We start from the raw sequence: 15,006 nt of genomic DNA on the forward strand, positions 1-15,006 counted from the left end.
TTTCTCTTCCTTTTTTTTTTCCCCAGACAAATCATAAGGGGAAGATTTGAAATAACTGAATACCACTGAAAAGTTGGACAATTAGGTCTAAAAAATTTTCATGCCCAAGAGAAATATGCATTTCTCTATTAAAGGCAAAATTAAAATTATGAAATCTCATCTTTAATGTTCTTTCAAAAGAAATTAAAACTACTCTTATGTTTACTCATGTATGGCAAAGCACATAAAGGATTTAAAATTAGCAAGATTCAGCTAAAGAAAAATAGAAAGATTTGCTACTTTTCTTCAAAACAAAGCTGGCTAAGAAAATCTGTTATTCAAAAATAGGAGAATGTTTTATGCAACAAACAGCAATATTGTAAAGACAGATAACTTTAAAAATTTAGGAACTCTGAGTAATACAATGATCAAACACAACTTTGGAAGATACAAGATAAAGTATGCTACCCACTCTAGCCAAAAAGACAACAGACTTAGAATGCAGAGTGAGAAATATTTGTGTATGTTTATAGAATGACAGACAGACACATGGAATGGAGGTAGGAAAAGTAGGAGTGAGAATGTGAATCTGAAAACATAAAATTTAATTAATTTAAAAAAAAGAAAAGAAAATCTGGTTCCAAACTTTCAATATTTTCAAGAGTATGAAATAAGTGTGAAAAGAAATGTCAATCTTTCAAATAGCTAGCAGAAGGAAAAATGAAAAGCAACTATGGAAAAAAAGGAGAATTGGAAACCATAAATCCCTGTCTCTAATTATACTGAAAGAGGAAGAAGAATACCTTGGACTTAATCAATGACCTCCAAAGAACAATTTCTGGACAATAAAGATTTCAGACACCTAAAATTTTAGTTTCTTTAAAAATCACAAAGTATCTTGTGCACAGAGATCATATGGGATGAAAAGCTACTGTTAACATCAAAACTCAAAATTTCATGAGGCAAATCAATCATAACAAAAAAAAGTAACATCAAAACTCAAAATTTCAGGAGACAAATCAATCATAATAAAGAAAAAATTATTAATAAGGTGCTGCTAAAGAAAAGCTACACTGAAGTTATGAAATATCACCACTAGGGGTCATGGAGGTTTCATAATATTTGTAACTATCTATTTTAGGGTTTTTTTGGTGGTGGTTCTAATAATATTAAGTCTACAAACAAAATGTGAAAATTAAACCTAATCTTTGGAAAGTATACAACAAAACCAAGAGAATTCTTTAACGTCTCATATCATTAGAACTAGTGGACACCTTTAAAAAGTCATTTTTATGCTACAATATCACTCAATATGAGGGCAGTTAATGGTGCAGGAGATAGCATGCTAGACTTTGAAGACCTAATTCAAATCCGACCTCAGACACTAAACTAAACTAAACAGTTTACTAAACTAAACTTAATTCCTGGGCAAGTCATTAAAACTTGTTTGCCTCAGTTTCCTCATATGTAAAATTAATTGGGAGAAGAAAATGGCAAATCACTGTAGTATCTTTGCCAAGAAAATCCAAAAAGGAGGGCACAAAGAATTGAACACTACTGAAAAGATTAACCAACAACAACAACAAAAAAAAATTACTTGAAATAGTGTCTTTACTAATTCTTCTAGTGGCAATAAGACAAGTCATTTGAGGGGGAATAGTTTTATATGTTTACATAATGCCTTATCTTTCTATCATACAGGGTCTTTTTTTAACTTATTAAACACAATCATATTTAGTAACAAGGACAAACATTCTGTGAATGCTAAATGACAATGGTCATTCTTCAATTATAAAAGAACGAATCCTTTCCCATTACTAATAAGAAAATAACAACAAATAGAATTTGTTTGGTTTAAAAAGAGAGCTTTATAATGAAAAGTTCTGGTATCTAATGAAGTGAATCTAACTTGGGACACATTTCCATGATCCAAACATCTATCAAGCATCTCCAACAAGAAGAATGTATCTTACAGCTTAGCTTTTTTGTTTTTTTGTTTCCCAAACCTAGGATGATTTCAGCAACATAATCAACTTTCAATGAGAAACTTGCTATTGACATGTAAATCAGCACCATAGTAGTCTTGAAGAACTGCCTAAAATTTACAATGAAATTTTAAATATTTGCTTACTTTAACAAAAACTAGTATAACTTTAATAAAAAAGACACTTATTGCTTAGAAAATAAAAGGTATAAAACTAGTAAAAATGATGGGCTTACAAATTAATTTAATAAGGAATAACAATTTGATGAGGATAATCTAAATCATTTGGACAATATAAATCAAATTCAAAATACAAGATAGGGAAATAGGTCACTAGACAAATTTATATTTAAAAAAAGATCTTTTCTATTATGTTTGAATAGTTACAGGCTGAAGTAAATTAAAGTCAACATCAAGGCAAAGTGCTTTTTTATATAATAAAGCCTTCTTTGTTTAAAAAAAAAAAAAAAAAAAAAAACTTGAGCTTTTAGTGCCGTATATATACAATGAGTCAAGAGTGTGATATGGTAACCAAAAAAGCTCATGTCACTATAGGCTACATTTATATTATTTGCAACCTTGATGAGCCATAGATACAGCAATCAGTTGTCAGTACCACATTTTAGGAAAGACATAGAAAAGTTGAAGCATGTCCTAACATGGGATCAACTAGAATGGAAAAAAGACTAGAGAATATAAATATATGATAACTGGTTGAAAGAATCGAATTTATTTAGCTTGGAGAACAGAAAGTTTGGAAAAGAGTATAACCATCTTCAAGTTTTCAAACTAGCACATAAAGGAGGGAGTGAACTTGTTCTGATTGATGTGAAAGGACAAAACTGGAAACAAAGGATGAAAGTTGCAGAGGAGCAGATTTAGACGTGATTTAAGGGGATATTTCCTAATGATAAGAAGTATCAAAAGTACAAAAGCCTGCCATAAGAGATAATGAGTTCTTCTTTCAATGTGATCTATAAGTAGATCATTGGTGAGAATGGGTGTAGAAGAGATTATTATTAAAATATGTGGTTAAGTTCAATAACTGCTTAAAAAGTAAGAGCTTTTCAAAATTGAATTTACCTTTTCATGCACATCAGCAATTTTTACTTACTCTGCTAATTCATATCGAAACCTCCAATTCCTACTATTGTCTGTTACTACAAACTCTTGAAGTTGGTAAAGATATTCTCTCCTCTTGTCTGCATGAAGCAACTAAAAAGGAAAAAAATGACATTTCCAAAGACATTATTACATGCTTACACATAAACCACTAAATTACTCAGGGAAAAAATTTTGCATTTCCATTGTAGCATATATCATAGCAATAGTTAATAAATATTATTAACTAACTATTGCTGTAGTTATGAATACTTTTTATTCCTTTCAAATATGGGATTTATACCTGCCAGCTAGGGGAAGGTGGGGAGAAGAAGAGGAAAATTTGGAACAAAAGTTATGCAAGGGCCAATATTGGAAAAATTACCCATGCAAATGCTTTGTGAATAAAAAAGCTTTAATTTTAAAAAAATGGAATTCAAAGCCAGGAATTTAGATAATCTAATCCAAACTTCTCATTTTACCATTAAAAACTAAGACCAATTAAGATTATGTGACTTACTGGTCACATATTTATTATGTGACATATGTGATTTAGCATGGTCAGAATTTGAACCCCGGTGCATTGATTCTAAATTCAATGCATTATTTTAATTATGACACACTAATTCTTGTTCAGATTGATGGATAACACCTAAATATATTTAAAACATTGCCATGGATATTTTTCTTAAGTTTGTACAGAATAATAATGTTCACAAAAAAAGGACTATTTAATTATTTGAGTTAAGGGGAATGAATTTTACTGAGTCCATTTTCAAAATAAATTATCTTTGAATTTTATTTTTGAAACTATCTTTTTTTTTTTAATTTGAGTAACAGTAAGAAGAATCAGACCACATAAAATAGAAAATATGTGTTTTACATCAGTGTAAACTATACAGTGACCAGAGGTTAAGTTATTTAATTCCTCTGCACCTCAGTTTCCTTTTCCATAAAATGGCCACTTAAGGTTTTTATCAACACCAAAATTTTCTAAGAAAGCAAAGTTTCAAGAAAGAAATTTAACTGCTTAGTGACATAAAGTATATCTGATATTTTATGTAAAAAGTTTCAAAGTAAAAAATACACTTCTTCCTACCTTTAGAAAATCATAGAGATGTTTAAGGACTCCAATGCGTACTTCATCTAAATCCTTTAAGAATCCATTAAATATTGGCACCAAATCAGCTGCTGTTAATTGATCTCCAAGTATTACAGCTAGCTCATGAATAGAAAAAGCTAGTGTCCGACGTACTTTCCACTACACATAGGGAATAAAAGTAATAAAATGAATATCAAATACTTTAAAATTTAATTTAAGTTACCTTTATGGAACAAAATTAAGTAAAATTTAGTTCAGCTTCTATCTGAATGCATAATTTTGTAGATCATATAAATTCACATTAATTTTTTATTTACATATACAAGTTAGCCATAAAAAATATTTTAATTGAAAGATGTTCTTGAAATTGAATCCTGCATATTCTTCTGTAAATTCTACATTTACCTGTACATCTGATGCCAGCGTTTCATATGTATCTTTCAGGCAGTGCCAGTTCTGTCTCCCCAAAGTTAAAGCCACTCCAGGGAGACTGTAAGCACAATGTTTGGCTATATCAGTATCAACAGTTTGAGCTCTTGCTGGATCAGTCATTGACAAGTACTGGTCTAATAATGGCTGAGGTATTATATCCTAGAAAATTAGAAGGAAAAAAAAAACTTACAAAGAATATCCCAGAATTGATTTAAAAATATTTTATTAAACATCACAAATGATTCATAATACGTGAGGCCAATCCTAGGGAAATTTCATAGGAACAAAAGACATATTCTTTTCCATGACCCAGAAAGTCCTACACTGGAGATTTTATTTATTTCCTAGCAAATATTTCATTTATTTTAGTTTGGCTGAAAGGTCAAGACACTGTTTGCTAATTTTTATTCCATATTTAAAACTAGAAAAACATCTGAAAAGTACATGTATACTACAATAATTGCACTAATTAAGATCAATTTATCTCATACTATATATACTCTATGTCTTCTACTTTATTTTTAAATGCTCAAATTTTAACACAATCCTCTACACACAGAGTGATAAATATTGTTAGATAGCAAATTTATCATCATAGAAGGACATAGAGGGACGATATTCTTTTTGTTTTTATCACCATCAAAACAATTTAATGACCCCAGTTTAAAGAAAATTAGCTAGAGAAGAAAATTCTATCTTAAGAAAAACCCCAAACACAGTCACAAAAAGTTGAACACCCTGAAAACAACTGAACAAGAAGAAAAAATACAACAAATTATGGAATAAATTCATTCAAAAAGTTGGCTCAGAAGACAGAGTAGTCAATCACCCAATTCAGTAGTCAGTTATCAACACATCAGTCAAAATTGTTTTAAATGGTCTGAATAGAAAGCATGATAAAATTTTAAGAATATTATCAAACTGTCTTTACTTCTTTTTGCTTACTAAAATATTATGCTGCATTTCTGCAGATCATTTTCTTTCTTTAGCCTTTTTTTAAAGGTAGAAAAAGTTACAATTGACAACGAGTCTATAAATCAAAATGGGTAATGAATATTAGCTGAATTAATAATTAAATGTAGACTCTTTATTTTCTTCTCAAAGCAAGTTATTTTTTACTAACTGTATAATTTTACTAACCTGTAACTTAGATTTATCGTCTTCAAATGGGGTTGGGTCAGATAGTTGGTCTTTTTGCAAATGTTCACTGGTTCCATTAAGGTGTTTTTCAGAATCCTAAAAAGTTGAACTTACATGTTACAATTTGCCCTTTAAAAAAAAAAAAGGATTCAAACTATTCTTCCATTAAACAGACCTCGAATGATGACATAAAGAAATTAACAACCTTAGAATGTTATTTGATAATTTTTGTCCTTCAGAGTAGTCTTGGATCAATGCATTACTAAGAATATAGCAAAGTCATTCAGAGCTGATCATCCCACAACTTTGCTATTATTTTGTATACATTACATTTCATTTTGCTTGGGTTCATGGAGGATTTTCCAGGTTTATTTGAGAGCATCCTGCTTATCATCTCTCCTAAAATTATAATATTGCATCATAATCAAACATCACAAATTTATTCAGCCATTTCCCAAGAGAACAGGCATCCCCCCCTCAATTAAAAATGATATAATAAGAAATGTGTTCCCTTGATTTCTGCTACACACACACACACACACACACACACACACACACACCCTCCTCTGTGTGTATGTACTTTGAATATAAAATCTTTTATGTTAACAAAACCTGCAAGAACTAGAATGTCAATACTACTCTCTGATCCTGTATTAAATCAGATGACTTTCCTCTTCAAATGTAATGGTAATTTCATATTTATATTTAAAATTTCATACTGTCATAGCATAATGAACATTGATATCACAGTTTATATATGGTAAAAAGGAAACTTATAATACACTTATCATGTTGTTTTCCCTGAAGAAGATAGAAATTTCATCAAAAAATTGATGATTTTTTCTTTCATTAAAAAAATGATGAAAGAATAGTGACTAGTTTTTTTTTTTTTTTTTTCCTTTTTACCTTCAGCCTAACAGTGCCTGGAGAATAGTAATTGAATTGAATTGTTTCAATTCACTTTCAAATATAAAGTGAGAAGCTTCAACTCTCAAATCTCCTTGAAATGTTTCCTAATAGTTTACTGGATAAAAGAAACATTTTTAATGATCATTTTAAGTTCTTGTTTTCTCTAAGATAAATAAGACCAAAAACAACAAAATTTGTCATTCAAGAGTAATTTCTCTTGAGAATAAAAATGAAAATTTATATTATGCAATAGTTTTTACATATATATTCTTGTGACACTGGCTATTGCAAAAATGTCCCAAAAGCTCAAAAAGTATTCTGCAGTCATACTCCCATAGTAATTATCTTTCTTTGTGAAAAATTTATTTACAACAAGAAGAATCTTTTAAAACTGAATAAGGAGTCTATAAATTTTCTAACATGCTGACTTAGGAACCAACTTTATGCCCTTTACAGAAAGAAACCAAGTTTCTTTCAATTTTTAAAATATTTTAAAGGTAATTAGTTCAAATCACCCATATTTTTTGAAGAACCAATCATTTTAATTTTTATGTGTGATAAAAGAAGTCTGAATACTTATATTTTCCAGCCAGATAAATCCAAAAGGAAACTTTACATTTTGAAGTCTCATTTTGGTCATTATAGCTAATCTTACCTACAAAATGGGATTTTACACCTATTTTTGGGAAATGTTAACCTTAAGTCAGAAACCAGAAACCACAGTTTCATACCAATCAAGGGCTATTTTTAAAAGACTATTATATGCTTTTAAGATGATCAAGTTTCAAAATGGTTTTCCTTTATAAAAATGTCAAAAAAAAAAAATCTAAGAGAGCTGGCATATAAGTAAGACAAGTAGATCAGTTACATCATTAAGATAAAGTAAGTAGCTGAAAAAAACATGGTAAAAATTGAAAAGCTGGACCCATTAACCTGTGGTTGGTCATAAAGAATACTTTAAAAATAGAGAGGCCTTCTTTGGCATAAGTTATTGGAAACCACATTGTGACAAACAGGTGAAAACTAATTTAGAGCCTCAGTACAATACTAGACCTTTGAATATGTCTGTTGAAATGGATTGGTTTTGCTCTACTGTAGTTCTGATTTTGAGGTGTCTCTCTGTCCTACTAATCCAGTAAATATCTTGGATCAGACTGGTCTGAGTGGAGCTGATGTGGTCCTGAGAAGTAACAGTGATCTACCTCTTTTATACCAGGAAAGTTTTACAAAAGGCAATTTTGGAGAAGCACTACCAGGTGCACTGGTTCAAGCCAGAAAATTTCAGGGTGCTAATGATAATTATTTTTCACTGAACTGTTTCCCTCATGCCATTTTAAGTTTTCACCAAACTTGTTGAAGTATTTAGATCAGTGGTTTTCAAAATATGGTCTAGAGAATCCTGGGGATCTCTGAAATCCTTTTAGAGGGTCTAAAAATTCAAAAATAGTTTTTATTTCCAATATGGTAAATGTCTATAAATATAATTCAGATAAAGAAAAACTCTTTGGAGAGATCCTCAATAATTTTTAATAGGATAAAGATACTGAAAACAAAAGTTTGAGAACCACCGAATTTTAGATACTGGAACATTTGCTATAATTACCTTCTAATTACTCACTTAATGAATTCATCCACTATTTTTAATACACTTAAATGCTACTAGCTGTGACTTATAATTTATGTGGCCAGCCCTATTAGAAAACAAAAAAAATCAAAAAAAAAAAAATAATAGTTTTCAAATCAATTCTGGAGGAAAGGATTTTTTTGGGGTAACTTGCCTTTCTAACTCTTCTGTTCTGGAACACACCCATGGTTATCTGCGGACCTCAACAATACAACTTTGCTATTTTCCTAAGTGAGAGATTTATTAATGTAATGCAGATTTGTAGTTTCTCCTTATTATTCAGAAAAAGTGTAGATACTCACTGTGCTTTGTATTACCCTGGTCACCAACAACTCATTTTGGGATGATATGGAAGAGATAGTGTTCTGATTTTCGGTAGTAGAGCTAGGCTCTGAACTGGATACTTCCTCATGGGATTCTTCTGCATTTTTAGTTTCAGAATCACCCATAGAGTCAAGTTGGGCAGCTCTAAGTGCAGCTGATAACACCTGAACCTGAGCTATAATACAGAAAAGATTTAAGCAACTGTTAATTGTTTTATTTGACCCTGAATTTCAGAAACAAGTAGTTGTTTCAAAATCAAAAGTATAAAATGTATACATATACAATGTATACATATAAAATATATGTGTGCATTTTAAACTTATTTAATCTTAGGAATAAAGGAAAAATTCTTAACTATCCTCTAGACCTCCTGATTTTGAGAGCCAGATGATATTCTCTGCTATGTTTTTCTGCTTAAACAAAGCAGACTCAGGGTTTGATAGGTAGAGTTTGAGCCTCCTTCTCTGTGCTTAAGTATTCATTTCTGGTAAAGTAGAAATGGCATGTCATCACTTCTTCCAGAAGTTACAACAACTCCTAATTATGTTATGCTTCACTGACCAAATGTTTTTTTAAAAAAATATTCCTGTGAAAATAGTTGTATTTTCATTCCCATTTAAAAAAAATAAAGAATCTATGGCTCAAAAAGTTTACTGACTTGCCCATTGTCACTCTGCAAGAAAGATCATAATAATGACTATATCTATTCACACACATCTTATTCAACAAAATCAAAATGTTTTGCACAGCATTCTATAAATAAATTCAAAAAAATTTTGCAAACTCTTCCAAGTTATAAAATGTTTCCTAAAATTTTATTTTTGCATTTCTGGAGACAAAATGTTTATTTAGGGATAGAGATTAGGAATGATGCTGATTTCACTGGAAAAGAGAACTCCCCAATGAGGGAAATTTCTTTGAACTCTGGCTTCAAAAACTGCCAAGAGCAGTGAGAGGCTAAGGGATTTGTCCAGATTACAGAGCCAGGATCACAGATCACAGAGCCAAAGGCAAGACTTGATTTCAGGTCATCCTAGTTTTGGCAGGCACTCTATACACAATTAAATGTGTAATTATGTGAAAAGAACTTGTTTTCTTCTAAGTATACCCAATAGATTGAAACATTTACAAAACAAAAATATATTTTTTAACCGATATTTCTTTAGTTAAAAGGAATATACTACATTTAGCTTATTTCCTTTATAAATTTGAGGGAAGGGAAATCTATATATGGATTCTCATAAAATCCCCTAAAACCACATAATTAAAAAAACACTTTTTCTTTCTACATGAAAAAGTTGCTCCCCCCCCATATCTCTCTAATCTAAGCAAGAATAAAAATACTAAATTATTTAGATGATAGAGGGAATTTTGATAGTGAACAGAGACTTCAAAATTAATTCCCCAATCCTGATTATTAATAAAAGAAACATTCATAAAGGGGAACACTTATAAAAGGGCAAACATGTGACAGTTGAAAAAATATTAAGTTTACAGAGAGAAATACAAAGTTCACATTCCTGTTCTGATATTTACTATCTGTTTGACTATGGGCAAGTCATACCTCTAAACCTTATTGTTCTGTAAAGAGAATAATACTATCTAGCTCACAAGATTGTTGGTGAGGAAAGTACTTTGTTAAGGTATAAATTACTATATCAAGTTGAACCCTCTTATCTAGCTTCTCTTTATCAGTAATCAATGTACTATTAAAAATAGAAATTTTATAGTACTATCAAAACATACATGCTTTTACACTTATAACTGATTTCAAACTGAATACATGTATCCTCTCACATACTCATAAATACAAAGACAACACACTTTCTAGACAGTGATAAGTTTGAGCAGGTTTCATCTCACTTAAACACACATATACTCACATTCAGTCTCTCTCTCTCTGTCTCTCTCTGTCTCTCACTCTGTGTCTCTCTCTCTCTCTCACACACACACAGACATATACACACACACTCTCACTCATATAGAAAGGAAGATGTACTCACACATTCCATACAGACAAAATCACAATTATTGACTTATACCTTGGACATCTGGATCATTCATCATATGTTCCTGTAAACTTTCCAACACTTTTTTTATTTCACTACTGGCAACACAATTCTTACACACAGTGTCAGGTATACAGCATCCTTCTTCCTGTTGCTCAGTCTTGGTTTGAAGCAGTTCTAAATCCTGGCTGATATCTGGGAGAGGTGTGCGCCAGTAAAGAAAATTATTGAATATGTCCTCAGAACTTCCTGAACAGGCTCTGTTCAGTCCCTGGCAGCTGTTTACTTGACTATCATTAGCATCTTTGATTGCACAAGAATTGTCATTCTGGCAACTTTTAATCAACTCCTCTTCAGCACTAGCAGGACAGGCCATTCTCTTTTCCATTTCACCTATGTGCGAACTTTCAACATGCAGGAAATTACTAGTTTCAATTGATGTTCCTTCAGTCAATGGATCTGGTTTTATGTGTTCAGGATTTCCTGAACTAAGAAAATGGGAGGGAAGGAGGAAAAACAAACAAATAAATAACTTAATACCTTGCAAAGCATATGGGGCAGCACTAAAATGTCTATCCACTAAAGACTCTGTCTTGTTCCCCTTAGTTCTCTTCCTCATTTCACTGCTGGATCTCTTTGGGCCAAGAACAAGGAGAACAAACATACACACACACACACACACACACACACACACACACACACACACACACAGACATTATATATATATATATATATATATATATATATATATAATATTGAGTATATGAATCTATTTAAAGTAGATATTAAATATACCAAACTCTAAATAGTCAAACATATACTGCTATACTCTCACAAAAGATTAGAAAAGAATGGGATGAAAATTTTGCCTAAAATCATCTTATGTTCTTATCAAAGAAAGAAGGCAGGGAAGAGTAGGTAGAATGCTGGACTTGCAAAAAAGAAAAGCCTAGATACAAATGCCACCTTTGAAACTTACTGGCAGACAAGGAAATGGTTTAACATCTCTGTACCTCAGGCAAATCCCTAAGACTTACTAAGTAACAGATGGATGACAATATGAGGAAGTTCCCTCACCAATGAAATCATAGATCTTTGATATAGTGACATATCTCTATCCTACATTACAATAATAATTGGACAGTTGGTTATATCATAACTTTTCTAAAAAGCTTATGTTCACAGCATATGTCAATAACTCCAGTCATCTTATAAGTGTCTGCCTAAGGTAACATGAGAGCTAGGATGCAAAATCATGAATAAATAAATCAATAACAATTTACCACCACTACTTGCAAAAGAGTTACAAGTGAAATAATCCATCATCAATAGGTAAAACAGACTTCTAAGTTATCTAATTTTAAATATCACTTTTGTAGATAAGTCAACACATATTACAATGTTCCAGGACATTTGGGGCTCTTACTATTGTATTCATATTATTTATAGGATTTCCTATAACTAAAAGGTGAAAGGGAAAATATGTTTCTAAATTATTTAGATCTTATATTCATAAATATTTCACATGAATTTACAACATGTAATCACTGTTACTTATAGTAAAGTAAGTCTTGTTTCAATATTTCTATTTTTTTTTTAATCAGACTTGTGATTTCATTAGTGTAGCAAGCTCCCAGAGAGGAACTCCTCTATCAATTCTCCTAACATGTAACTGAAAGTCTTAAAAAGATGCCTGGAACACTAAAAGGTTAAATGACTTGTCCAGAATCACAGTACCACTACATATGTCATACAACCAGAAGTGGGACTTGAAAACAGGTATTGTTAACTGTGGATCAGCTCTCTATATATCTAGTCACATTGTATCTCACTAAAATTAATATAGTTCTCTAAATAAATAAAGCTCAAATTATCCATTTTACATACACTGTCATAGCCAGTCTTGACTATTTACACAGAAAAGAAACTTGGGGCAATAGCTACTTTTTTTTACTTAGGGCTTACCAAGATGATGTAATATTGACACAGCTACTTGTGGAGTCGGAACTCGGAGTTATATCTTGTGCTGGTGGCCGGATACTTAGGGTTCCATCCTCTCGAATATAAAGACCAGCACTAGATGGGTTTGCAAAGGTAGAAATAAATGGACCAAGAGACTGAAAAGCAGCCTGACGTACCTGTAATAAGACAAAATGAGAAAAAGAACAAATGACTCCCTTGTTGCATACTGGATATCTTTGCTTAGGGATCCTATCAGATTCTTTCAACTCAATTTAACATGTTTTATAGGAGCAGGATAACTGTTCCCTAAATCAGACAAGGTGAGATAAGTAGTCCAATTCTTATTCCTTTAAGTGCAAGAAGGAAAAAATAATTTAAAAATAACTTTATACCTTGTTTCTCCTATCTCCCAAGATCTCTAACATAACAGCTATTGGTATACTATTATAATAAAATTATATTAGTTCCTAATTAATATTTTCATTTCTTTCAGAAATTTATATCTTTGCTGTATCTTAGAACTAGAAAGGACCACGAGGTCATTCTATCCAAACTTCACATTTTACAAGATGAGTAAATTGGATTCTGGGAAAGAAAGGGCACACAGATTAAACTAAAAATAGGGAAAAGGCCTTTAGCTCTAGGTAATTTATGGCCTATAAAAATGTCCTAAATTCCTTTACTGGCCAAAAGAATAAACTACCAACACCTAGCAAACCACCATTCAAGAGCTTAAGACTAAAAGATACTCTTGTTTCCTTCTATTTGCTTTCAAAATAAGAATCATTAGTAACAAATCCTAAGTAAGGACATATGTGTCATACTAGAAATGAGATAAACTGAAAAAACTAGAAAGAAGAAAAGCTTGTTCTTCTCTATGCTGAGTATGAAATTTGCTAACAAGTTTTTAAAAGGTGGCAAAATATTCTTTCTATCACCCTCAAAAGGCTAACTTAAAATCAAGTAGAAAGTAAGCCAACAGTAAGCATATTATCACCATTAAAGTGGAAATTTTTTTGACAGATTTTGCTGAAAGAAAACATATTGTTCAATTTCCCAAAATATAGAAGCCATAGCCATGAATTTGGAAGCCAGGTTAAAGATCTATACCTTCTGATTAGTTTTTAATTATGAAAAACTTAAGTCAAATATTTATATAGTGCTTTAACCTTCTTAATCTATACTTCCTTCAACTCACCCATCTACACGGGTCACTGATAAGATTGATAAAAAGAGGAGACAGTTTGGTTCTTCGAACTTCAGGTGAAGTTGTGTAGGACACAGCCATAAAGCATTCAGCACAAGCTTTCCGCATTCCCCAAACACTATCAGAGCAGAGTTCAAAAAACTTTGGGATCTGACAAAACAAATGGAATAGAAATATTCAAATTAACTTTATTGCAAGAGATTACTTGCATTTATTTCTGCTTCTTAAATAAAAAATTCATGACAAAAAACAATATCATTAAAAAGCAATTTAGAAGATATTCTCATTACTAATTTTAGTCATGATTTGCCTAAGCTTATCATGAAAAAAAAATCTTTTAAAAAATATCCACAATGATTATTTGTTAGGCACTTTTTTTCAGTTTCCTAACTATCATACTGAAATACATTTAACCATGGAAATAATGCTAACTTATGGTGTCCATTGTTCTGCTTCATCAATGATATTGGATACAAAGATAACTTTCATACATTGTCTCCAAAGTCAGGCAATAAGGTTATTCCCTGACTTTTAAAATAAAACACAAATACCCTTCTTAAGATAAATTATTTTATTTATTATTTGTTAAGATGATAAAAAAGATTTAACATTAATTTGAAATGAGAAGATTCTACTCACTCAATGTTAAATTCTATTAGATATTCCTTTTTCCCACTGCATCCAATTGTCCTGATCTATATCTTGCCACTGGACCCAGATGGTTCCAGAGGAGAAAATGAGGCTAATGACTACACAGCCTTCTCTCACTTAAATTCAACTCACACACATGTCAAAGCATTACCTTCCTTATACCATGGCCCTCTTTCAAAATGAAGGACAAAAAACACCCATCACAATCAATTACAAAGCATTTATTAAGCACCAATTACACACTATTCTAAGTGCTAGGGATACAAGTACAAAGATTAAGTGCCTTTGTCATCAAGATGCATATATTCTACTTACCAGTAACGATAAAGTGCTTATGAAAATATTAACTTTTTAAATTGATAAATGTGGATTTGGGACTTAAAAGTTAAATGTATTCCAAATTAAATGCAATATAAATATAAAATTTATTTTAAATTAGAAATTACTTTTATTTAAATATCACATACCAAAAATTTCTCAGTAGCTTCTTGTCCAACAGCATTACAGACATCCCCAAAATTTGTAGCACAGACCTGAGATAAGGAAAAGGTATTACCTGTTACTTTTCGCTGGCTTAAATTT

General features: G+C 31.1%; 1 protein-coding gene across 1 annotated transcript in view; it reads right to left on the reverse strand.

Annotated features, from left to right (window-relative positions):
* LOC127546568 (serine/threonine-protein phosphatase 4 regulatory subunit 1-like) overlaps positions 1-15,006 on the reverse strand; it is a 68,181-nt gene that overhangs the window by 6,755 nt on the left and 46,420 nt on the right. Inside the window, exons 8-16 of the mRNA XM_051973604.1 lie at positions 14,892-14,957; positions 13,765-13,923; positions 12,570-12,742; positions 10,638-11,092; positions 8,574-8,770; positions 5,739-5,834; positions 4,572-4,757; positions 4,164-4,325; positions 3,078-3,178 (exon numbers count right to left, since the gene is read on the reverse strand). Coding sequence (XP_051829564.1) covers positions 3,078-3,178; positions 4,164-4,325; positions 4,572-4,757; positions 5,739-5,834; positions 8,574-8,770; positions 10,638-11,092; positions 12,570-12,742; positions 13,765-13,923; positions 14,892-14,957 — 1,595 coding nt within the window. The remainder of the gene's footprint in view (positions 1-3,077; positions 3,179-4,163; positions 4,326-4,571; positions 4,758-5,738; positions 5,835-8,573; positions 8,771-10,637; positions 11,093-12,569; positions 12,743-13,764; positions 13,924-14,891; positions 14,958-15,006) is intronic.

Source organism: Antechinus flavipes, chromosome 2 (assembly GCF_016432865.1).
Source record: "Antechinus flavipes isolate AdamAnt ecotype Samford, QLD, Australia chromosome 2, AdamAnt_v2, whole genome shotgun sequence".
NCBI classification, from domain to species: domain Eukaryota; kingdom Metazoa; phylum Chordata; class Mammalia; order Dasyuromorphia; family Dasyuridae; genus Antechinus; species Antechinus flavipes.